The 25,805-nt window shown below is 42.6% G+C and overlaps 1 protein-coding gene across 5 annotated transcripts in view; it reads right to left on the bottom strand.

The window, feature by feature from the left end:
• tsc2 (TSC complex subunit 2) overlaps positions 1-25,805 on the bottom strand; it is an 81,765-nt gene that overhangs the window by 3,659 nt on the left and 52,301 nt on the right. For all 5 annotated transcript variants that reach the window (XM_041205897.1, XM_041205896.1, XM_041205895.1 and 2 more), the window contains 8 exons: positions 25,269-25,511; positions 24,241-24,456; positions 19,779-19,927; positions 17,775-18,307; positions 15,874-15,952; positions 14,840-14,926; positions 7,475-7,661; positions 3,984-4,123 (listed from right to left, as the gene is read on the bottom strand). In XM_041205897.1, the coding sequence (XP_041061831.1) occupies positions 3,984-4,123; positions 7,475-7,661; positions 14,840-14,926; positions 15,874-15,952; positions 17,775-18,307; positions 19,779-19,927; positions 24,241-24,456; positions 25,269-25,511 (1,634 nt within the window). The remainder of the gene's footprint in view (positions 1-3,983; positions 4,124-7,474; positions 7,662-14,839; positions 14,927-15,873; positions 15,953-17,774; positions 18,308-19,778; positions 19,928-24,240; positions 24,457-25,268; positions 25,512-25,805) is intronic.

The raw sequence follows: 25,805 nt of genomic DNA on the forward strand, positions 1-25,805 counted from the left end.
CACACTGATGGCAGCACTTACATAGCCTCAGAGTTTTATAATTATGCAAATTTCATAGAGCTGATGGCAAGCAATTACCAAGAGGCAATCTGCTGATTTCAAAGTGCACACTCTAAATCAATCTGGATTACACGAGAAAGTTTAATGTGGGCATAATCGCGATTACATTATAACCTTGTAAACACAAGTGAAGTACTAGCAATCAATTAGATAGTATATGCAACACAGCAACAGATCATTCATCCCAAAGGGTCCATTCTGTTATTGACATGAGTCTCCTCATCAGTCTTGATCTCTCTTTAATTCCTTCCTTCCTCATGGAAGGCTGGATTTTCCCAGTCCCATGGAGACAGTGGACTGGGAAAACATAGAAACTAGGAGCAGGAGTAGGCCATTCGGTTCTTCCAGCATGCTCCACCATTCATTATGATCATGGCTGATCATCCAACTCAATAGCCTGCTCCCGCTTTCTCCCCATATCTTTTAACCCCTTTCGCCCCAAGAGCGATACCTAACTCCTTCTTGAAAACATACAATGTTTTGGCCTCAACTACTTTCGTGGTAGTGAATTCCACAGGCTCACCATTCTCTGGGTGAAGAAATTTCTCCTCATCTCAGTCCTAAATGGTCTACCCCATAGTCTCAGACAGTGACCCCTGGTTCTGGACTCCCCCACCATCGGGAACATCCTTCCTGCATCTACCCTGTCTAGCCCTGTTAGAATTTTATAGGTTTCTAGGAGATCTCCCCTCATTCTTCTAAACTCCAGCGAATATAACCCTAACCGGCTCAATCTCTCCTCATATCTGTCCTGCCACCCCAGGAATCAGTCTGGTAAACCTTCGCTGCACTCCCTCTATAGCAAGGGGATCCTTCCTCAGGTAAGGAGAGCAAAACTGCACACAATATTCCAGGTGTGGTCTCACCAAAGCCCTGTATAATTGCAGCAAGGCATCCCTGCTCCTGTACTCAAATCCTCTGGCTATGAAGGCCAACATACCATTTGCCTTCTTTACCACCTGCTGCACCTGCATGCTTACCTTCAGCGACTGGTGCACATTCCCCTCTCCCAATTTATAGCCATTCAGATATTAATCTGCCTTCCTGTTTTTGCTACCAAAGTGGATTAGCTCATTTATCCACAGTATACTGCATCTGACATGCATTTACCCACTCACTCAGCTTGTCCAAATCACACTGAAGCATCTCTGCATCGTCCTCACAGCTCACCCTCCCACCCAGCTTTGCATCATCTGCAAATTTGGAGATATTACATATAGTTCCCTTATCTAAATCATTAATATATATCGTGAATAGCTGGGCTCCCAGCGTCGATCCCTGCGGTACCCCACTAGTCACTGCCTGCCATTCGGAAAAAGACCCGTTTACTTCTACTGTTTCCTGTCTGCCAACCAGTTTTCTATCCATCTCGATACTATATCCCAATCCCATGCGCGTTAATTTTACACGCTAATCTCTTATGTGGGACTTTGTCGAAAGCCTTCTCAAAATCCAAATAAATCACATCCACTGGCTCCCCCTCATCAACTCTACTAGTTACATCCTCAAAAAATTCCAGTAGGTTTGTCAAGCATGATTTCCCTTTTGTCAATCCATGCTGACTCTGTCCGATTCTGCCACTGTTTTCCAAGTGTTCAGCTATTAAATCTTTTATAATGGATCTAGAATTTTCCCCACTACTGACGTCAGGTTGACTGGTCTATAATTCGTTTTCTATCTACCTCCCTTTTTAAATAGAGGGGTTACATTAGCTACCCTCCAACCTGTAGGAACTGTTTCAGTGTCTACAGAATCTCGGAAGATGACTACCAATATATCCATTTCTAGGGTCACTTCCTTAAGTACTCTGGGATGTAGATTACCAGGCCCTGGGGATTTATCAGCCTTCAATCCCATCAATTTCTCCAACACCATTTCCTAATACTGATTTCTTTCAGTTCCTCCCTCTCATTAAACCCTGTGTTCCCCAATATTTCTGGTATGTTATTAGTGTCCTCCTTTGTGAAGACATAACCAAAGTATGTATTTAGTTGGTCAGCCATTTCTTTGTTCCCCATTATAAATTCCTCTGTTTCTGACTATAAGGGACCTACATTTGTCTTCACCAATCTTTTCCTCTTCACATACCTATGGAAACTTTTACAGTCAGTTTTTATATTCTCTGCAAGCTTACTCTCGTACTCTATTGTCCCCTTCTTAGTCAATCTCTTGGTCCTCCTTTGCTGAATTTTAAGTGCTCCCAATCCTCAGGTCTGTTGTTTTTTCTGGCCAATTTGTATGCCCCTTCCTGGGTCTAATACCATCTCTAACTTCCCTTGTAAGCCATGGTTTGGCCACCTTTCCTGTTTTGCTTTTGCACCAGACAGAAATAAACAATTGTTGCAGTTCACCCATGCACTCTTTGAGCGTTTGCCATTGCCTATCCACCGTCATCTCTTTAAGTAACGTTTCCCAATCCATCATAGCCAACTCGCACCTCATACCATTGTAGTTTCCTTTATTAAGATTGAGGACCCTAGTCTCAGAACCAACTAAGTCACTCTCCATCTTGATGAAGAATTCTATCATATTATGGTCGCTCATCCCCGAGCACAACTAGATTGCCAATTATTCCTTTCTCATTACACAATACTCAGTCTAGGATGGCCTGTTCTCTAGTTGGTTCCTCAATGTATTGGTCCAGAAAACCAACCCTTGGACACTCCAGGAATTCCTCCTCTACGGTATTGTTACTAATTTGATTTGCCCAATCTATATGCAGATTAAAGTCACCTATAGTTAGATGTTCCTTTATTGCCAATAAAACAGAAAGCCATTTTAGGCCAGCTCCCCACATGTTCCTGGGAACAGGGTCAGCAGCCCACAGGGAGATCTGTGGAAGAGGCCAGTAGTGAATTAGTCCAATTAAGACCCCACTTAGGGGCCATTTTGAGTGAGTGTCAGCATTCTATCAAAGTCAGAGTGGCTCCTTGCCAAGAGCAGGCTCAATTGAGGCAGCCTCCCTGTGGCAGGCCAGGGACAATCAGCGCCAGGTCTCCTATGCCCCAAATGATGGGGCTGAGGGGATGAAAGGCCACAAGCCAATCAATGAAAAACCCTGCAAAGGGGTTTCCCCTCCGACCTGATGGCCCAAAAGGCACGAGGAGGCTTCAGTACATCTCTAATGTGTTGGCCAGTGAGGGTGCCTGACCGCCATCCTTAATAGCATGGCAAGCAAGGAGACAGCCAATTAAGAGGCCACATCCAGGCAGATTGCAGAGACAGTTTCGCTGGTAGCAAGTGTAGGCTAAGGGGCTCCATTTGGTCCAGAGGTTGGGGTCCCAAAGCCTGCAGGAAAATTCAGCCCATGCTTATCGAGCTTCCCCTTAAAAGCATCAACATTCCTCGCCTTAGTTGCTTCTTGTGGTAGTGAATTACACATTCTAACCACTCTCTGGGCAAAGGAGTCACTCCTGAATTTGATTATTGGGTTCATTAGTGGCTGTCTTATATTTATGACCTAGTTAAGGACTCCCTCACAAATAGAAACATCTTCTTTACCTCCACCCTATCAAACTCCTTCATAATCTTGAAAGCCTCTATTCGTGTTTTCTGAAGAAAAGACCCCCAGCCTATTTAATCACATTGTCAAATATATTCACAAATGTGTCACGGGCTGTAAATAGGTAAGACAGTTCTCTAAGAAAAATATCTACTGGCTTTGGGACAGTTAAACAATCTTTTGATTGACTTTTAAGCCAAGATTGGTCCATCGGCTGGTTAATCATTCTGAAACGTGACAGCAACATCGAGTAGTTTAGTCTAAGGGGAACCCCATAATTTATGGGGGGGGGGGGGGGAGAATTAGTGCGAGAGTGGAGTGGAAGCTGGAGGGGGGGTGGCAGGAGTGCAGGCAGGACCCAGGGCGGGGGGGTGGGCAGGTGCCGGAGCACGAACGAACATGACAGCAAGAGAGAAAATACCTTTATCGTTCCCAGTTTGTATTCTTCTTCAGTGTCCTTGTATATTACCACCACATAGTCATTCCCTATGTGCCGTTTCTTGTTGCAGCAGGCTTTATCTGATTCCTTATTTGGCATCAGGGTCGCGATGTGAAAAATTGCTTCAATAACATTGGAGAAAAGAAAAGTTCATCACTACAGAGGAAAATGCTGAGGGAATAGAGGGAGTCACGTTTTGCAAATGCAGCGGAGTAATTTAGGCGACAGTGTAAAACAGGCCATATCTGATCAGCCACATGTTGCACATGTCTCCCAGTGAAGTCAATCTGGAGTAAAGATGTAAGTCTTTAATAATAATCATGAAACTACTGGATTGTCATAAAAACCCATCTGGTTCACTAATGCGCTTCAGGGGAGGAAGTCTGCCATCCTTACCTGGTCTTGCTTACGTGTCACTCTGGACATACAGCACTGTGGTTAACTCTTAGCTGCCTTCTGAAATGGCCTAACAAGCCACTCAGTTCAAGGGTAGTTAGGAATGGGCCGCAATGCTCATCCCAAGAACATTTAAAAAGAGGAATGAAAGCCAGGAGAGATGTACAACAGACAGCAGAATCAACATCACCCATGTACGTAATCATCCAAAATCTAAATGATGCCCCACCATTATTTACAAGCATGTTGCCAGGGCTTGAAAGTTGCAGCTATGAGGGGAGATTGGGTAGGCTAGGGTTTTCCTTAGAACAGAGGTGGCTAAGGGGTGATCTAATTCATGCGTACAAAATTATGAGGAGCTTCGATACGGTAGACAGTAAAGATTTGTTTCCCTAGCTAAGGGGGCAATTACCAAGGAGTGCAGGTTTAAGATGATTGGTAGAGGGGTGAGAGGGGACATGAGAAAAAACTTTTTCATCCAGAGGGTGGCAGGCATCTGGAATTCACTGCCTAAGTTGCTGGTTGAGGCTATTTTAAACTCATTTAAAAGATACCTGGGTCCGCATCTGAAGTGCTGTAACCTGCAAGGCTATGAGACCAGGTGTTGGAAAGTGGGATTAAATAAGCGGCTTGTTTCTTTTTCCTCTTTTTGGCTGGCACAGATATGATGGGTTGAATGGCCTCTTTCTGCACCGTAAATTTTCTATGGTTCCATGTCCAACAACATCTGCAATCTGAAATTTTCAGATTTGTTCTACATCTATTTAATTATCTGTTTCATATTAGCAAGCTTTTGCAATTTTTGGATATTTTTCATTTCCTGAATTTGAGTCAAAAATAGTTGGTGAAATCAGAGTAAAAAATAATTGTATCATGGGCAAATAAAATACTTACAATGGCCATCACAAAATAGAACATTAAACTGAACTCTCTCCCCCATTTGCCGGTCAAACAACCATCTAATTATTCTAATCCCATTTTCCAGCACTAGGCCCATAGCCTTGTATGCCATGGCATCGCAAGTGCACATCCAAATACTTCTTAAATGAGGGTTTCTGCCTCTATCACCCTTTCAGGCAGTGAGTTCCAGATTCCCACCACCCTCTGGGTGAAAGAATTCTTCCTCACATTCCCTCTAAACCTCCTGCCCCTTACCTTAAATCTATGTCCCATGGTTGCTGATCCCTCCACCAAGGGGAAAAGTTCCTTCCTGTCTACCACATCTATGCCCCTCAATTTTATACACCTCAATCATGTCCTCCCCCTCAATCTCCTCTGTTCCAATAAAATGACCCCAGTCTATCCAAATCTCCTTAATTAAAACTCTCCAGCCCAGGCAACATCCTGGTAAATCTCCTCTAGTGCAATCACATCCTTCCTTTAATGCAGATTCCAGAACTGCACACAATGTTCTAGCTGTGGGCCTAACCAGCATTTTATACAGGTCCAGCATAACCCCCCTGCTCTTATATTCTATGCCTCGGCTAATAAAGGCAAGTATCCCATATGCCTTCTTAACCACCTTATCTACCTGTCCCGCTATAATGCTGTTCGTCAGCATTAGGTGTAGCGTTGGGGGTGGTGTGTGGCCGGGGGCGGGGGATGGGTGCTGGAAAAGGTGTAGGCAGAGAAACATAGGGTGAGAAGAGAAATTAAGTGGCCCCTTAACTAAACAGGAAAACTCACCACCTGTCACACCAGCACTGGCAAATGCAGTTTAGTCAGGCTCAGAAGCGGCATGGGAATTATCAGCTTTAACCTTAAAATGATACGGTTTGTAGCATTTAACTGACACTTAACATTTGAGTATAAAATCAACCATACCTGCTTTACCGAAATCCTTCAGGGTCAAAAATTAGAAACCCCACTGGAAAGATCTACTGCTTTGACTCAATGTATGCGATCTTTCATGAAGCGCAAATATTTTTCTTATTATAGATTGAAAATTAACAGGTTTATGATCCCCATGTCAGCAGTGTTAGGAGTTAGATACCAGTATCAGTCATAGTTCAGTTGTTAACACTCTCTCCTGAGTCAGAAAGGTTGTGTTCAAGTCCCACTTCTGGACTTGAGTGCAACAGCCTAGGCTGACAATCTTGTGTAGTACTGAGGGAGTACTCCACTGTCAGAGGTGCGGTCTTTCAGATGAGATGTTAAACTGAGGCTCCAAATGCCTGCTCAGCTGGATGAAAAAGATCCCACGGCATTTTTTTGAAGAGGAGTTATCCACCAATCCCCCACCCCTCCCTGATATCCAAGCCAATATTGATCTCTCGATCAATATCAAAAACAAATTAAGGTCATTGTCAATCACATTGTTGGCTGCAGGAGCTTGTTGTGTGTAAATCAGCTGCCACATTTCCTAAATTACAACAGGGACTACACTTAAAAGCTCTTCATTGGTTGTAAAGCACTCTGGGACGTTCTGTGGTCATGGAAGGTGCTATATAAATGCAAATATTTCTATTCATTTCCTCTTACATATAAACCCAAAATTGGTAACATGACACCGAAAAGTGTGGGTAAAGGTGAGAAGACAAAGAAACAAATTAAAGCAATAACTTACTGCTACTGTTGATCTAAGAGATATTCTCCGCTAGTATTCCAGCCCTGTCCAACAGCCACCTATGTTTACTCAACTCTTCTAGTTTAATAAAATGGTGCATTATCAAAATAAAATTGCCAAGTGGCTAAATGCTTGATCAAAGAGGTCAGTTTTAAGGAACGTCTTAAAAGAAAAAGGGAGGAGGAGAAAAATGGAGGGGCTTAGGGAGGCAATTCCAGAGCTTAACGCTGAAGGCACAGCCACCAACGATAGAGGGATGAAAATCGGGAATGCACAGAAAAGCAAAACTAGGGAAATCTTGGTGGATTGAAGGGCTGAGGAAGGTTTGAGCATTCCTTCCTTTTCCTGGGTCAAATTTGGATCAATGATTTTGTCTCCTCATCTAAGTGCCATGCTGAGTGGTGTAGGCAACCAAGTACTGACATATTTAACTAGGGGAAAGGGAAGCATGAGGTGGTTTCAGACACCCCTGCTACCGTTCGTTCCAGTGTAGCAAGTTACATTCACTTACCTTGCATGATGTCGTCATGCCAACAGTAGGTAAACTGCCCGTCATCACCGTAGGTGTCAAGGCCACCGAGGAAAATTTGTTCTGGGTTACAGTCTTGGAGATAGATCAATTTACCAAGGCCTGTCAGGAACTGTGCATATCTGGATGAGCCATACGCATTGGACAGAATTTCAACTTCATTATTAGTCTGAAACATAATAAAACCCAGGTTAAGCCAAGGGTTTATTCACTGAACTTTAGTGAATAAACTGAAGTTTAGCATGCACATTTGAGGTGAAATATACACTAGTATAAAACACTTGCAAGCTGGTTTCTAAAGACTAATCACACTGAGAATATGATGAAACAGATGTGTTAAATCGGGATCAGTTGTCCCACATTACCAATGAAATCATCAACTAGCAGGCTCCATGCAGGAGTCCTGTGACAGATTATTTGTACAGTTTATTTGGCAACCATTTAATTTAGCACAAATGCTAACCCTAATTTCAGAGCTCCCTTTGTTAAAAAATATTAAAACGAAACACACTGAAAACCATGCAACAATAGACAGAAAAATTCAACCAACGGCCCAGATCTTCTGGTCAGCGATGACAATGGGGCAATCGCTGCTAACTGTGAAAATCTCTGCGGCCTGATCTTTTTGGATCCTTCAGGCCAGGTCCCAGCTGCAGCAGCAACGGATCAGCACAACCATCCACCGGGAGCGCTGGTGAAGAGGGGCAGCGCAGGGGATATGCCCCCTTTTGACGACATCAGCTGCCGTATTCAGGTAAGTGATTCAAGATCTCAAGAATTTTTCAGCGAGAGGGTGGGTGGGTGAGCGAGAGACGGGAGTGAGGGGCTTAGATGTCGGCAGATGGGTTGGTGGGGAAGCAGTTGTGGGTTGGTCGGGGTGGTGAGTTGGGTTGCGCTGATTATCACGGAGTTACGCCAGAGATTAAATGGTGTAAGAATTTTGGAGAGGTACCTAACCCAAGTCTCTGACACGGAGACCAGCGCAAGAGACACTTGAGGAGGGTCCAGGGCAGCACAGATCAGCCCATAGGAAATTTTAAACTTTCTGGGCAATTACAGCACTTAGGTGTGCATCAGGACCTCCGATGGGCTCTAAAGCGCATCAGCGACAGACAGCCCATCGTTCACCACTGCTAAAGATGATCTGGTCCATTATTTTTGTGTTTTCATATGGTCACATCCACTGCAGATGTAGCTACAAATTTCAATATGAAGGGACGCCAAAACAGGAAGGAGCGGGAGGCAAACTAACTGATTTAAATGAAAAAAGAAAATGCTGAAAATACTTTGCAAGTCAGGCAGCATTTGTCATAGAGTCAAGAGTTTTACAGCATGAAAAGAGTCCCTTCGGCCCATCATGTCCTTACAGGTCATCAAGCCCTTATCTACTCTAATCCCTATGCTATGGCATTTCAAGTGTTCATCTAAATGCTTCTTAAATGTTGTGAGGGTTTCTGCCCCTACTACCCTTTCAGGCAGAGTTCCAGATACCCCCCAACCCTCTGGGTGAAAAAATTTTCCTCAAATCCTCTCTAAGCCTCCTGCCCCTTACGTTAAATCTATGCCCCCTGGTTATTGATCCCTCCACTAAGGGGAAAAGTTTCTTCCTATCTAGCCTATGTAAGCCCCTCATAGCGTTGTACACTTCAATCAGGTTCCCCCCATCTAGTCTCTCTTCATAGCTGAAATGCTCTAGCCCAGGCAACATCCTGGTGAATCTCTTCTCACCCTCTGTAGTACAATCATATTCTTCCTATAGTGTGGCAACCAGAACTGCACACACTACTCCAGATGTGGCCTAACTAATGTTTTATACAACTTCCTGTTCTTGTATTCAATGCCTTGACTAATAAAGCCAAGTATTCCATAAGCCTTCTTACCCACCTTATCTACTTGTGTGCTGCCTTCAAGGATCTATGGACATGCACACCATGGTCCCTCTGATCCTCTGTACTTCCTAGGACCCTACCATCTTGTATTCCCATGCCTTGTTAGTCCTCCCAAAATGCATCACCTCACACTTTTCAGAATTAAATTCCACCTGCCACCGTTCTGCCCATCTGACCAGCTTGTCTATATCAGCCTGTCGTCTAAGGCTTTATGGAGAGAAACGAGTTAATGTTTCGTAAGAACATAAGAAATAGGAGTAGGCCATTCGGCCCCATAAGTCTGTCCCATCATTCAATAAGATCATGGCTGATCTGCCCTAGGCCTCAACTCCTCTTTCGTGCCGGCTCCTCATAAAACTCAACTCCCCGATATTTCAAAAATCTATCTACCTCCTCTTTAAATACTTTGTGATCTAAACTCCACAACTCTTTGGGGTAGAAAATTCCAGACATTCACTACCCTCTGAAAGAAATTCCTTCACATCTCAGTTTTAAATGAATGCCCCCTTATTCTGTAACTATGTCCTCTTGTTCGAGATTCCCGCTCTAGTGGAAAAATCTTCTCAACATCTACCCTGTCAAGCCCCCTCAAAACCTTGTACATTTCAATAAGGTCACTCCTCATTCCTCTAAACTCAAACGAATAAAGGCCTAACCTGTTTAGCCGTTCTTGATAAGTTAACCCCTTCATCCCAGGAATCAGCCTAGTGAATCTCTTCTGAACTCCCTCCAACGCCAGTATATCTTTGCTAAAATACAGGACCAAAACTGCACATGCTGCTTCAGCTGCGGCCTCACCAACATCCTGTACAGTTGTAACAAGACTTCCCTATTTTTAAACTCCAACCCCCTGGCAATATAGGCCAAATTTCCATTTGCCTTCTTAATTACTTGCTGCACCTGCATGCTTTTTGTGTTTCATGCACAAGAACACCCAGATCCTTCTGTGCTGCACTCTTTTGGAGTCTCTCTCTCCATTTAAATAATAGTCTGCCTTTTGATTCTTCCTACCAAAGTGCATGGCCTCACACTTTCTATATTAAACTCCATCTGCCAAGTTTTTGCCCACTCACTCAACCTGTCTATATCCCCTTGCAGATTCCTTATGTCCTCATCACAACATGCCCTCCCACCTATTTTTGTATCGTCAGCAAATTTGGATACATTACGCTCTGTCTTTAATATAGATAGTAAATAATTGAGGCCCTAGGACTGATCCTTGTGGCATTCCACTCATTACGTCTTTCCAACCTGAAAAAGACCCATTAATCCCAACTCTGTCTTCTGGGTGTTAGCCAATCCTCAATCCATGCTAATACATTATCCCCAATACCGTGAGCTCCTATCTTGTGCAATAACCTTTTATGTGTCACCTTGTCAAATGACTTCTGGAAATCCAAATACCCTACAGCTACCAGTTCCTCTTTATCAACTCTGCTTGTTATATCCTCAAAGAACTCTAGCAAATTTGTCAAACATGATTTCCCTTTTACAAAACCATGTTGGCTCTGTTTGACTGCATTAAGCTTTTCTAAATGTCCTGCTATTTCTTTCCTAATAATGCACTCTAGCATTTTCCCAACAACAGATGTTAAGCTGACTGGCCTATAGTTTCCTGCATTTTGTCTCCTTCCCTTCTTGAACAGGGGCGTCACATTAGCGGTATTCCAATCCTCTGGGGCCCTCCCGGAATCCAGTGAGTTCTGGAATATTTCGACCAATGCCTCCATTATTTTTGCAGCCACTTCCTTTAAAACCCTTGGATGCAGGCCATCAGGTCCTGGTGACTTGTGGGTCTTTAGTCCCATTAGTTTGTCAAATACTTTGTCCCTCGTGATAGAAACTGTTACAAGATCTTTCCTCCCATTAGCTCCTTGCTTATCTGATATCTTTGGAATGTTTATAGTGTCTTCCACCGTGAAGACTGATGCAAAATATTAGTTTAAATTATCTGTTATTTCCCAGTTCCCCATTATCAATTCTCCAGTTGCATCTTCCAAGGGTCCCACATGCACTTTAGCTACTCTTTCTTTTTTATATACCTGTAGAAGCTCTTGCTGATGTTTGTTTTTATAATCCTTGCCAATTTACTTTCATTATCAATTTTCTCCCTTTTTATTAGCTTTTTAGTTATCCGCTGCTGGTTCCTAAAAATTCCCAAACCTCTGGCCTACCACTAATTTTCGCTGCTTTGTATGCCTTAGTTTTAGATTTATTACTCTCCATGGCCGCCTTTGATAACCAGGGGTGATTGATCCTTCTCAGTGAGTCCTTTTTGACCGGGATAAATTTTTGCTGAACGTTATGAAACATCTGCTTAAATGCCTACCACTGCTAATCCACTGACCTTCCCTTTAGTCTATTTCCCCAGCCCGCATTAGATAATTCTTTCTTCATACCTCTGGAATTGCACTTATTTAAGTTGAGGGCACTGGTTTCAGACCGGAGTTGCTCGCCCTTAAACTGAATTTAAAATTCTACCATGTTGTGATCACTAACCCCTAGAGGATCCTTAACTACAAGATCTCCTATTAATCCTACCTTATTACACATTATTAGTTCTAAAAAAGCCTGTTCCTGGGTAGGTTCTGCAACATATTGCTGTAAGAAACAATCCCTGGTGCACTCTACAAATTTGTTTTCCATGTTACCCCTGCCAATCAGACTGGTCCAGTCAATATGCAAATTAGAATCACCCATGACAATTGTAGCGCCCTTCTAAGACGCCTCCACTGTTTCCCGATTTATACTTTGTCTTACAGTAAGGTAACTCTTCGGGGGCCTATAGGCGGCTCCCACCCGTGGCTTCTTCCCCTTGTGATTCCTTATTTCTATCCAAACTGATTCCACATCACGATCTTTGGCAACTATATCACTACTCACCACCGCACTGATACCTTCCTTTATTAACAAAGCTACCCCACCTCCTTTCCCTTTGTGCCTATTTTTCCGGAACGTCATATTGCCTTGAATACTGAGTTCCCAGTTTTGGTCACCCTGCAACCACGTCTCTGTAATAACTATCAAGTCATATCCATATATTTCCATTTGTGCCATCAACTCATCTGTCTTGTTACAAATGCTGCATGCATTCAGATAAAGAGCCTTAAGCTTCGACTTTTTACCACTATTACTCATTCTGGTTCTAATTTCTGCTGCATTCTTCTGCTTATGTTTTCTATCCCTTCCTGTCACACTTAGATTATCATTTTCCTGTTCACTACTCTGCACCTCAGCTCTCGTTTCTTTTTGATTTTTAAACTTCTCTTCAATTGAACCTTTCTCCTCACTAATTAGTTTAAAGTCCTATCTACAACCCTAATTATATGATTCGCCAGGACACTAGTCCCAGCAAGGTTCAAATGAAGCCCGTCCCAACAGAACAGCTCTCTCCTTCCCCAATACTGCTGCCAGTGCCCCATGAATCGGAACCCATTTCTCCCACACCAATCTTTGAGCTACGCATTTACCTCTCTAGTCTTATTTACCCTACAGCAATTTGCACATGGCTCAGGTAGTAATCCAGAGATTATTAGCTTCATGGTTCTGCTTTTTAAATTTAGACCTGAGCTGCTCGTAGTCCCTCAGCAGAACCTCTTTCCTAGTCCTACCTATGTTGTTGGTGCCTACGTGGACCATAACAACTGGATCCTTCCCCTCCCACTTCAAGTTCCTCACCAGCCCAGAAGAGATGTCCTTAACCTTGGCACCAGATAGGCAACAAAACCTTCAGAACTCTTGTCTTTGTTGCAGAGAACAGTACCTATTCCCCCAACTATGCTATCCCCTATTACTACTACATTTCTCTTTTCTCCCCCAACTTGAATGGCGCTCTGTACCACAGTACTGTGGTCAGTTTGCTCATCCTCCCTGCAGTCTGTGCCCTCTTCCACAAAGGAAGCAAGGACCTCATAACAATTAGACAAGCTGAGACTCCTCCAAAGCTAAATTCCGGATCCCCATCCCTGCCTCACTCGCAGTCACACCCTCCTGTCCCTGACCACAGACCAAATTTGATGTAATTAATCTAAGGGGTGCGACTGCCTCCTGAAACAGTGTCCAGGTAACTCTTACCCCTCCCTGATGCGTCGCAGTGTCCACAGCTCGGATTTCAGCTCATCAACTCTGAACTGAAATTCCTCAAGCAGCCAACACTTGCTGCAGATTTGGTCACCGTGGATCGCACCAACGTCCACCAGCACCCACATACTAAAGCTGCAACACATCGCCTGCCCAACCATCTCTATTCTATTTAATTAATTTGGATGTTAAATATTTTAAAAGGTGATTTTCTTAACTGTACTCTTAGTTGTAAATAAGGTCTCCGGATTTGAACCACTTGGCCAATCAAAAGAGACACTGATGAGATACCCACCACTCACCTACCTGTTTTCCTTTGACATCACATTCCGGCTCTGACAGATGGAAACAGGTTGACTGCTGTTCTCCTCACGCAGGCCCACTCTCCATATCTGAGCTCCCAGCCCTCCTCTCGCTGCTTTAAACTGCGAAACTCCCGCTCTCCTCTCGCTGCTTTAAACCGCGAAACTCCCGCTCTCCTCTCGCTGCTTTAAACCGCGAAACTCCCGCTCTCCTCTCGCTGCTTTAAACCGCGAAACTCCCGCTCTCCTCTCGCTGCTTTAAACCGCGAAACTCCCGCTCTCCTCTCGCTGCTTTAAACCGCAAAACTCCCGCTCTCCTCTCGCTGCTTTAAACCGCAAAACTCCCGCTCTCCTCTCGCTGCTTTAAACTGCAAAACTCCCGCTCTCCTCTCGCTGCTTTAAACTGCAAAACTCCCGCTCTCCTCTCGCTGTTTTAAACTGCGAAACTCCCGCTCTCCTCTCGCTGCTTTAAACTGCGAAACTCCCGCTCTCCTCTCGCTGCTTTAAACTGCAAAACTCCCGCTCTCCTCTCGCTGCTTTAAACTGCAAAACTCCCGCTCTCCTCTCGCTGCTTTAAACTGCAAAACTCCCGCTCTCCTCTCGCTGCTTTAAACTGCAAAACTCCTGCTCTCCTCTCGCTGTTTTAAACTGCGAAACTCCCGCTCTCCTCTCGCTGTTTTAAACTGCGAAACTCCCGCTCTCCTCTCGCTGCTTTAAACTGTGAAAATCCTGGCTCTCCTCCCGCTATTTTAAACTGTGCTTTCAGGCCAATGGCCTTTCATCAGAACTGGAAAAGTTAGGTTTTAACATAACAGGTTTTAAGCAAATACAGAGGCATGGGAGTGGGAACAAACATAAGAGGATTTATGATGTGTGGAAGGCCAAGAGGAATTAAATGACAAAAGGGATGATGGTGCAAGGCAAAACAGGTTGGTAAGGAAACAAGAAACAAAAAGGTGGGTTTGAAGTTGATGCAAATGGAAATTACAACCTCAAGTATATAGCTGTGATGTTAACCATTGTGAAAATGATCACAGGTCAATGTAATGGCTCACTGAGCTGTAAAAGTCCCTTACCTGTCCTTCCCCAACATACACAACGCCAACCTTGTGCGTGTCATAAGGTGGCATCTGATCAAGAACTTTAATCGCTCGTTCGGTGATCTAAAATTTCAACAAAACTGCTCATGAGATACCTGTAGCTCTCAGTACATGCCACATTCATCTACAATATACAGGAGCATACAATGCATAGATATTAAATCTATTTGCAATTGATATTTTAAACAAGGGGATCCCACCATAATTACCTCACGGCAGCCTCATTTGAACATGTCTCACCATCCTCCCATCACCACCACCAAATCAATATTGTGGAATTTTCTACCCAACACCATTGTGACCATGATCTCTGCAAGGAAAAGGAATTATCACTACCTTCTCAGCTGACCAGCATGGGCAATAAATGCCTTGGCCAGCATAGTCTGCATCCTATGATTAAATAGAATCTTATTGCATAGAAGGCAGCCATTCAGCAATTGAGCCTGTGCCAGCTCTTTGTAAGGGGTACTCAATCAGTCTGATTTTTGTCTTGTAGTCCTGCAATTGTTTTCTTTTTCTTCAAATTTCAATCTATTCCTTTTGAAAGTTATCATTGAAGCTGCTTCCACAAACCTTCCAGGCAGTATATTCTTGATTACCATAACTCTCCATATAAAAAGAAAAATTCTTAACCCCCTTCAGAAAAGGTTTAAGGGGTTGAATGCCCTACATCTGTGCTCATCAATTCCTAACTTCTCTCAACTCATTACATAATCAAATCCCTCTTTCCCTGGGGTGTTCGGCTTCTTTTGCCCACTTAAGATACCCCAGACCAATCTTTCTAAGCCATTCCCTTTCAACTGACAGAAGGCAAATACACCAAGTTTTCTGCATGGCAATTGTGTGATGGTCGAATTTAGAGATGAAGAACCCTATTGCAGCCTGAGTATTAGCCATATTACTACCCACTTCCCAAATACAAATCCACATACTTGTCACCAATAGCAAATCTTATCTTAAATCGAGCAACATTCTCTGGTGTGACAATTCAAAGTTTTAACTTCACTCACCTCAGTCTTGGGCACCAGGAGGGGCTTGTTGGACTCACTGCCAAAGAATGGTGAATGATACAACTGCAAGAATACAAAACTGCAAAAGAAACAAAAACACAAAGGTGGAACATTTGCCGCACAGGAGGTGGTCATTCAGCCCATCATTTCTGTGCCAGCTGAATGAGTTACTCAGCCTAATCCCACTTTCCGTTTTGGTTTGTAGCCCTGTAGGTTACAGTACTTCAGTGCATATCCTAGTATTGTTTAAATGTGACGAGGATTTCTGCCTCTATCACTCTTCCAGGTACTGAGTTTCAGGCCCACCTCCACCCTCTAGGAGAAAAAGTATTTCCTCAACTCCCTCTATAATCTTTCTGCCAATTTCTTTAAATTTATACCCCTTGATATTGCCCTCTCTGCTGAGGGAAATAGGTCCTTCCTAGCCACCCTATCTGGTCCCTTCATAATTTTATACACCTCAATTAAAGCTCCTCTCAGCCTCTTCTGTTCCAAAGAAAACAGCCCCAGACTTTTCTAACATTTCCTCTTTTTTTTCTACCTCCTCTGATCAAGTTAGGGCTATAAGATGACTTTGAAAAGAGACTCTTGGGGAGAAGGCACAGGAGCTACCAAAAGCAATGACTTGCTTTAATTGCAGGAGCACTGTGTAGCAGCTTGCTAAGGCAGTAGCATGAATCAGGGCTTTGGGAGAACACAGACGAGCACGCAGAGCCAAAAAGGGCAGGCATTGGGACAGGTGTCCCAAAGCACGTCAAGGTCAGCCAGCTCAGGGGTGATGGGTGAATGGGGCACGATGCAGTTAGCAGACGGAGAGCAAAACTTTGGATGAGCTTTGGTTTATGGAGGATGGAAGATGGTAGGTTGGCCATGGCAGCACTGGAACTGCTCAGCCTGGTGGTAACAAAAGCACAGATGAGGGTCACAGCAGCAGATGGGCTGAAGCAACAACGGAGACAGGTGATATTCCAGGGGTGGAAGTGAGTAGGCAGTCTTTGTGATGGAGAGGATATGAACTGGAAGCTCAGATGAGGTTCAAATAAGACTTCAAGGTTAAGAACAGTCTATTTCAGCCTGAGATGGTGCCCAGGGAGCAAGGTGGAATCAGTGGTGAGGGAACAAAGTTTGTGGCAGGGGGTGGGGCAAACCATTGGCTTCAGACTTCCCAATGCTTATTTGGAGCAACTTGCAATTCATCAGGACTGGATGTCACATTAACAGTCTAACAACAGGGCCAGCGGAGGGGTTGGGGGAGCCGGTGGTGAGGTGGAGCTGGTTGTCATCAGCATACATGTGAAACCTGGCATCCTGTCTTTGAACAATATTGCAGAGGTGAGAAGTGGAAGAGGGGCCAACAATAGGTCCTCATTCTCTAATGCCTCCCACTAACGTCAGAGATGCTTACTATCACTCATAGGTTTAGAGCAATTCATTCACGTCATCACTAAGCATTTGATTTTATCATTTTTTTTTTTACATGGATTACAATGATCCAATTGATCAAAAATTCATTAAATACAGAAATGATCCCACGAGGGCCCTATGCAATTCTTGCATCCGTGGACTGTTTTGGCCTCTTGCGCATATGATAAATGGAAGTTTGCCAACGTAGATGATTACCACTCATTTTATGCCCAATAGAATTTCTTCCCTTTCCCCATGCCACCCCCTATTGTCCTGGTCAATACTTATTTCTCAATCTACATCACTAGACCAGGTTATACGGTCATTATCACTTTGCTGTTTGTTGGAACTTACTGTGCATAAATTGAACACTGAGTTTCCTGCGTTATAACAGTGAATACACTGGCTGTAAAGTGCTTTGCAACCTCCTGAAGTTATGAGAGGTGCTGAGCAAATGCCATTTCTCCCCCCTACAAAAGAAACAAGGCCAAACGTACCTTGGGTTAATCCCACTAATCTTCTCTGCATTTGAAGCTGCCGATCTGTTTTGAACACCATCCCGCTGTGACCTTCTCCCCCTCCTTGATGGGGCAGAATCAGAGATGGTGTGGCCTCTGGGTCTGTAGCGGTTTGGTGACGGAGGCGGTTCCTTCTTTTCTGCTGGCAGCAGTGCATCCGGTTTCTTAATTGCGTCACTGTCGCTAGTTTCCAATCTGCCATTTGAAGAGCATTCCTCTTCGATGCTTTCAGTCCGACTTCTGGGCTTCCCTTCAGCCGCAGGTTTCCCTTCAGCCGCAGGCTTCCCAACTAGCCCCTCTTTCCCATTGACTTCTGTCGCTTCTTGCAGGTTTTGAAGCTCGGGGGAGGAACTGGATTTATTGAGAATTTGAACGCGGTCAATACTGAATTCTTCCTCCGAGCGATCCACAGATAAAGAAGATGGAACAACTTTTTCAGTTGGGATTCCCATTATTCCACTGTCCTCTGACTGGAGAATCTTGTCTTCCTCTTGACTGGAACTTGACGATGACTTTGGTTAGGGTTGAGAGGTGTGGGGGCAGGGGAGGCGGTGGAAACAAAATTTCCGATAAAAACAAACAGTTCACTAATCCAGTATTTCAAGAAACCTTTTCAGATCTTTGGCAACTGAGATAAGTTCGTTATAATCCATTTTAATTTAACTAATCCTATCAAATGTTCAGTTTTCATATTATCCAGCTTTGCCAAATTATGCAAACTATATATTGGTGGGAAGTAGGGAAATATGTCATCTTGTTTCCAATGCTGCCTAGAAACATATTTGCAGAATACGAATTTAGAAAATAACAGACGAACAAAATCACAAATACAACAGAAAAGCTTGGCTAATTAAAATAATGGTAGGGGAAGGTGGTGGGGGTAAAGCGAACAGGGCAATTCAAACTTGTCTAGCAAGAGGAAGTTTAATAAAGGAAAGGAATCTTATTTCTTAAGTGCCTCGATGTCCCAAGGAACTTTACAGCCAATGAAGTATCTTTGAAGTGTACTAGTGTGTTGTAATGTAGGAAATGTGGCAGCAAAATTGCATACAAGTATTCCATTGCCGTTTGTGGTTGCATGACTATGTAATTGTTTAGTGACATTGACTGGGGGATAAATATTGGCTGGGAGAACTACTCTGCTCTTTTCAAAATCATACCATCATCTTTTATGTCTACCCAAGAGGGCAATTGAGGCCTCTGTTTAACGTCTCACGTGTTTTTGACACCGGAGTGTCAAACCAAATTACTTGCTCAAGTCCGTGGAATGGGGCTGAAACCAGACCCTTCTGACTTAGAGGCGAGAATGCTACCTACCAAGCCAAAACTGACATCTGTTACTTAGTGAGAATTTAAAAAAAAAATTTTAATAATAATCTCAGCTGGGTAGAATTTAAAAGAGCCGGATGATATACAAATCTAATTTCAGTCAGGCTGTGACAGGATTCAGAAAAACAAAGTGAGTAATGCAACTCCAAAGTGGAAGAAACTCACAGGAAAAATGGGGGCAGGCAGCTAAGACTTGAAGTCAATGTTAATTCCAGACCACTACAGAGTTCTCTGGGGGATGCTGATTTAATGATTTCCAACAACTTCCCATTGAATTTGGCTGCAGCAGCGCAGCAGGACAAACAACTGAAAGATCAGAATGGTCACATGGAGATTGGGGCTGTGCTTGCGTGTGACAGAGCAGACATATCTGGCAAAGCGGTCACCCAACCCGTACTGGGTCTCAATAAAAAAAGGGTGACAGTACTGTGGCAATTAATAAAGCTATATGGATGACACACTCATCGATCACAATCTCAAACAAACATCTTGGATCCAAGAAAGTGGTAAAAAAGATAGTAAAAAGACAGGTTTTGCTTCATATGCAATGATCAGTGTGAAATAAACTACTGCAAGGATTGAAAGAAAATAGTAAGCTTCACGAACAATAAAGAATGGCCTTCCCCCGAGGGAGGCAGAGGTACATTCACTTACTCTACTGCAGTGCGCTGGACTTTTATCATAACTCTCTGCTGGCATGAAGATTGGCTCAAAGTCTTCAAGTTCTTGAGACTCCACAGGAGAGTCGCACGTCTTCAAGCGCATCCCAGGCCCATCACCTTCCTCTACCACTGCAACTGAATCTAGAAATTCAACTCATAGTCAGTATGCATCCACTGTCTCATTCATCATTTTAATACAATATTGCCTTATACCCAGTTTCAAAATTTTTGAACAGACAAGGTCTTATTCAAGATACATGAGGGTTTGGGGAAGATGAACAATGTATTACACTTTCAGAATTCTCTGCAAAATATCAGCAATAACAAGAGATTACAGCATTAATTATTGAAATTAGCATCTACCTTTCTCTCTCCACTTACATCCAATGACAATTAACCTTTTAGATTTAGCAATATGCCTGAACTATAAATCATACAAGCCCAGCATCAATTTTTAATACTGAATTATTGTCCAACATGGATTAAATAAATCTCTGATTAGCAGTTTTATAAGTGCTGCCATGAGTGATAACTAACCTATTTTTTCTGCTTGAAGCAATTTAGAACACTAATATGCTATAGTATAAAGGATGTCAAAAGACCATTAGCTTCATCAACTGTACTATTTAATTCAGAAATTTTAATATACCACAAATCTCCAATAAAATCAATATGTAACAAATTGCTGCGATGTCACACACTGTACTTAGAAAGGTTTTGTTTCACCTATGGCAAGTCAATTGAGCTTCTTTCATTTAAAGGAACGGTCTTAAAGAAGCAAAACACTGATTTAGGGGAGCACTCCTGCCTTTCATTCTCTGCTCCTTCATTTTATGATTTTTTTTATTCACTCATGGGATGTGGGCATCACTGGCTAGGCCAGCATTTATTGCCCATCCCTACTTGTCCTTGGGAAGGTGGTGAGCTAAAAAAGGAAACTAATGGCATATTGAAGAAATCATTGTTATTTAACTCCAGTAATACCTACATTTAATTTTGTAATCATACAACATCCAGTTGTATAGCCCTTTTAAAAGTAGAAAAATGCCCTCAGGCACTAATCTTTGAAGTTCTCCAAATGGATTATCTTTCAGTGCTTTGGCTAGTTAAACTTATGAATTTAATCCTCCACCATGTACGAGCTAAACAGAGTAGTGGAGTCCCAATCTGCCACAACGCAATGCAGCTCTCCTCTTTTTCATTAGTTCAGTTAAACTGGTGATTTCAGCTGGGGCATGTTCTGATTTTTTTTTTTTAAAAAGTGCAAACTATGTAACACAAAATGAACCCAAGAAACTTCAGATCAATGATGTTTTTCACGAGAATAATGCTGGATGGAGCACCAACACACTTATCAGATCCAAAGTTGCCAGGAAACAAGGTGCCATAGAAGCATGCCTAAATTCGAAGTCAAAACCAAGGCTGGAATTTTCTTTTTTAACGTCCAAATTAGCTACGGTCCTCTGTTTTGCCATTTCGCTGAAGTAAAAAATAACGTCGCACGCAGCACGTTATCTTCGTGTCTTCAACCTGCTTTCCTTGTCTTCAAGCCCTAATTCAACTCTTCCTTATTTCTGGTCTGTACCAAATCTTTCTTTTCTCCAGTGAACATTCAGTTAATTTCTTTTTGCTGAACTGAATCAACTTAAGGAAGTTAAAAGTTCCAATCACCAAATGGCAAACAATCAAACAAGTTTTTGAAACATGCAAATGCCTTGCACTAGGTTTTGCTGAGTTTATGCACCAACTCTACTTTTTACTGGAGCTAGGAATAGGAAGGGAGCAGGTATTTTAACCTTGGCATCTTGAGTATTGAAATACCCCTCACAGTTCACCCTCCTGTGTGTTTGCTCCAGCAGAGATCATTTTAGCAGAAGCTTGGCAAATGGAGTATGCTAAAATGAATAATCCTACTTCACAATCTGGCCGAATTCCCATTTACAATACTCTTGCTGGTTGGACCAAGAAAGGTTAGTACTATTTTTATGCCTTAACCTGTGGATTCAATACACATACAGATGGAAGGCTTCAATAATTTATTTCTCCAACGTAATTTAGTATCAACTGGAATGGCTGCACTCCCTCAGTTACATGCTTAGGTGATGAGTACAACACACAGATCTCAATCTAGATCCAGATTTAATGAACTCACAATCAAAGCAAAACTTCAGTCCTTTTTTCCCCTGAACTTAAACTCCGCATTTGATTTTGCATTTCATTATGCCACACTTTTTGCTGTAATACAACTTACCAGAACTGGAGATGGCTTAATGCTAGTAAGTAACCACATCCCCGTCACTTATTAATTTCATGCAGTTATATTTTGTCATGAGAGTAAACCTGAGGCAAGATTTACTTCAAGCATGACTAGAATTATTACTTGCCTTGGTTTTGATTCAGGATCCTATCCCTACCACTTGACCATTATTTCAGCTGCCCTGCTAGTCAAACATTGAAAAATGTGATACCCAATTGCAATGCTCAAAGCTGCTAATACATTAGGCTTTACAAATCAGGGTGCTCTAAAAGAATTTCCATGTCTGTACAGTGACTGTGTTGAGATTTCAGCAGCAGGCTTGGTGGTAAAGGGATGTAGGGTCTAGGTTCAAAATAAGGAAGACAAATAATAGTTATTTAAGAGCAACACCATAACAAAATAATCTATTGGAAGCCACGATATATAAAGAAAGAATGCATATACGGTAAGGCTTTATGAGAAAACTATAGCTTCTCAAAATTATTATACAAAACTAATAGTGCTATACCCTGCACCAAATAATGATTGATTTTCAAATAAGCTGGTTTCAATTAGCAGTGCATGCTTCATTAGTTTCAAACTCCACCTGATAATGAGACAACTAAGCCTTTGGTTAATAAGCAAATTGTACAAATAAATATTCATTTCAATAAATAAATATAAATGGTTTAAGGGAGCATCTGAAGCCTCTCAGAAAGTTGCTGCTTTGTAACATCAAGTGGGAGAATTCCATGCTCCTGCAGCTAATTAACAGGACCAATTATTTTTCTCGCATAAGACACACACAGCTATGAAACAGCACGTGATGCACGGGCACTAATGATTCATGGGAGCCTCAAGGGTGCTAGCATGTACCTGCCCAGGAAATGCTCCTGTGCAACTTTTCTTGACAGCTTGTCTGGCACATAGAAGAGAAAGAATCAACTGCAAAGGGAAATGAAATCAGTGGCTGTGTGAAGCACAGGACACAAACTTTAAGAAAGCAGAACAATTGATTTTGCTAAGACACAAATTCCCAGCAAAAAACCTGTTACAGATGATGTTCGATGCAATAATTTATGCAATGCCACGCAAGGAGGTTTTTTCCAAGGAGTTTTTATAAAAAAAAAATTGTATAGTACAAGTTACACTTAAAACACAAGCCATCTAAATCCTGATTACTTTTACTGGTTTTTAGTTCAACAAGAACATTGGAAACCTTTCAAAGTTAGTCAGCAAAAGAAATGGCATTTACTCATGCAATGGACTTCCAGATTAACAAGGCACCTTTACTTGCCACCAGAAATACATTTCTGTCTGCTCTGAGCCAGGGGAATCAGCAGAAAGAGGGACTAAGACTGATTCTGCTTGCCTTACTATGCTGTCCCTGTATTTCTACAGCCTCACTGTAGTGCAGCAAGTGGGTCTGTAGTCACTGCAAGGCCGGCATCTCTATTCTAAGGGGACAGGTGAGGCGGCAATGGGAGGTGGAAAGTGATACCTCATGCCTCATTCTCTGATGGGTCTATTGCTGAGCATCGTGATGCTGGGGCAGGTAATGGAAACAGATGTTATGTCCCATATCCTCCATTTCCTGGCAAAACAGGAGTCTCAAGGAATGCTGGAGAACATGTTGGTAGGTAGCACAATTAATGGGAAGAACCCCCCGTCCATCTCAATTTCTGACAGCCAGTAGACCTTAATTCCCAGTCACCCAGGGCAAATGCAGCTAGGCTGCAAGATTGACACTTTGCCCACGCAGGCAGGTCAGTCCCATATTTGAAGCTGCCCCAGGACAGGACAAACATGGGCAGCTGCTTCTTCTCTGGTGCTTTTGCATCTGTTAGGCAACAAGGAAAATCTCCTCCACTAAATCAGCTTTATTTTCTTTAAACTTCTATAAATTACCACCAAAATGAGAAAATATCACACAGGAATAACATACAGTTTCTGGATGCAACACTTCAAAAGAACGAGATTTAAAATAAAAAATATCCTAATTTAGCCTCTTAGTATGTAGCTCCATGGAAAAGCTCAATGCAGCAAGTAAGCTAAAGGTCTTACATTATTGTTTGGAGTATCTGGAATATTACAATCAGTCCAATATTCAACAGTACTTGCAACTGGATTTCAGGTGCAGTATGTAAAATTCTATGCATGCTTGAAAGAGAGGACAAAAAGCGGTAACTAAGAAGTGAAAGTGGAGTCTTTCACTAACCTGTGTTGAAGCGCTGAAGCAAGGTTGGTTTGGATGCCCCAGCAGTTGAGCTAGAGGACAGCACGGATTCTGATCGAGTAGAACCATGCTGGGATGGATCTGTCACTCTCTCTACAGCCATCAGCATTGTGGACAGCTCTTGTAAGGGTATATTGTTTATCTCAGATGAGAATGGGCTCGGTGGATTTTCCAGGCACAGAAGCCAACTCGCATTACCTACAAGGAGCCAACATTAATGCTATTAAAATGGAAAGGCATTTAGACAAGAGAGTGCCCTTTCATTACTGGTCTGTCTACTTACCAGTCAGAATGCGCAACAAACTTAGAACTACCCTTTAGGAACAGAAGTATTTCACTTAGTGTTAATGAGAATTACTTAATAGACAGACATTTGACATATTTAAGGTAAATAATTAATGACAGAAGAAATAGTGATAGAATGAGGTGAAGTAGGGTAAGGGGAGGCTTATGTGGAGCATATACACTGGCATGGGCCAGTTCAGGCAAATGTTCTGTTGCTGTACCATGTGCAACTATTTCACTGAAGGGGTAACAGATGTAGGGGCTTTTATTTTAGTTTATCTTGCTTGGTGTGAAACCTACAGAATCAGATGGAGTGCCGGTTTTATACCCTTCTCAATATTACACTTCATTAACTTCATTGTGGTGCAAAATCAGGCAGGGAATAAACCAGCATTGCATCCAATCTTGTCAGTTTTCTGGCAACTGGGTTAACTTAAAATTGTTCCCAGAGTGAATTAATTATGAACAGTATTGAAGTAACTACAAAATGAGTTTAACAGGTAACCAGATGTTTCTTTAAAAAGTTGCCATCAGAGGCGGATGGTGAGAAAACAATGGTAGGATAGAGAGCAATCAAAATCTTCAGACCTTTTGGATAAATGGCCTTTTCCTGTTCCTAAAGTTTGTCTTTTGTAACCTTTTTTTGATTTATAACTGGGTCAAGTTTATTAAAGGCACAATCAACCCTAAAACTTTGAGGGGGGTACCCGGTCCAATGATTTTACCAGAGGGTCGACGAATGTATACTTCTGCCCAGCCTTGGGTCAATACTGGCGCATATTCAGCCAGGTTGGCTTTTTCCTTCTGGGAGAGCAACTGGCCACTAGAGTGAGGAACATCCTGATGCAATGCTTTCCGGTTTTCTAATCCTTTTGGATTTGGAGTCACAGGGGCACAGAGCGCTCTGTCCGAGGGCGAAACAAGGGGGCTTAAGTTCTGAACTGAATCACTGTGAAGAGCATGGCCACCTAGAAAACCAGAAAAACAAGCTAGCTTTAAAGGAAAACAGTTTGTACCGAAATAGAGCAACAATAACGTACATCATTGTTATTAGGACAAAAACACATAATTCCAATGTGTGGTGGATAGCAATGATGCATTGAATATAGCAGGCGTGCACCCCTTACCAAATTTTGCGCTTTAAAGTGCTGTATTTTTAACAGCATTCAATCTATTAAGTGCTTAGACCGCAAAGTACAATACAGTACTGTTAACAGATGCAATTAGCCAGCAAACAAGATTTTATTAGATATATAAAACAG

Source organism: Carcharodon carcharias, chromosome 15 (assembly GCF_017639515.1).
Source record: "Carcharodon carcharias isolate sCarCar2 chromosome 15, sCarCar2.pri, whole genome shotgun sequence".
In the NCBI taxonomy this organism is placed as follows: domain Eukaryota; kingdom Metazoa; phylum Chordata; class Chondrichthyes; order Lamniformes; family Lamnidae; genus Carcharodon; species Carcharodon carcharias.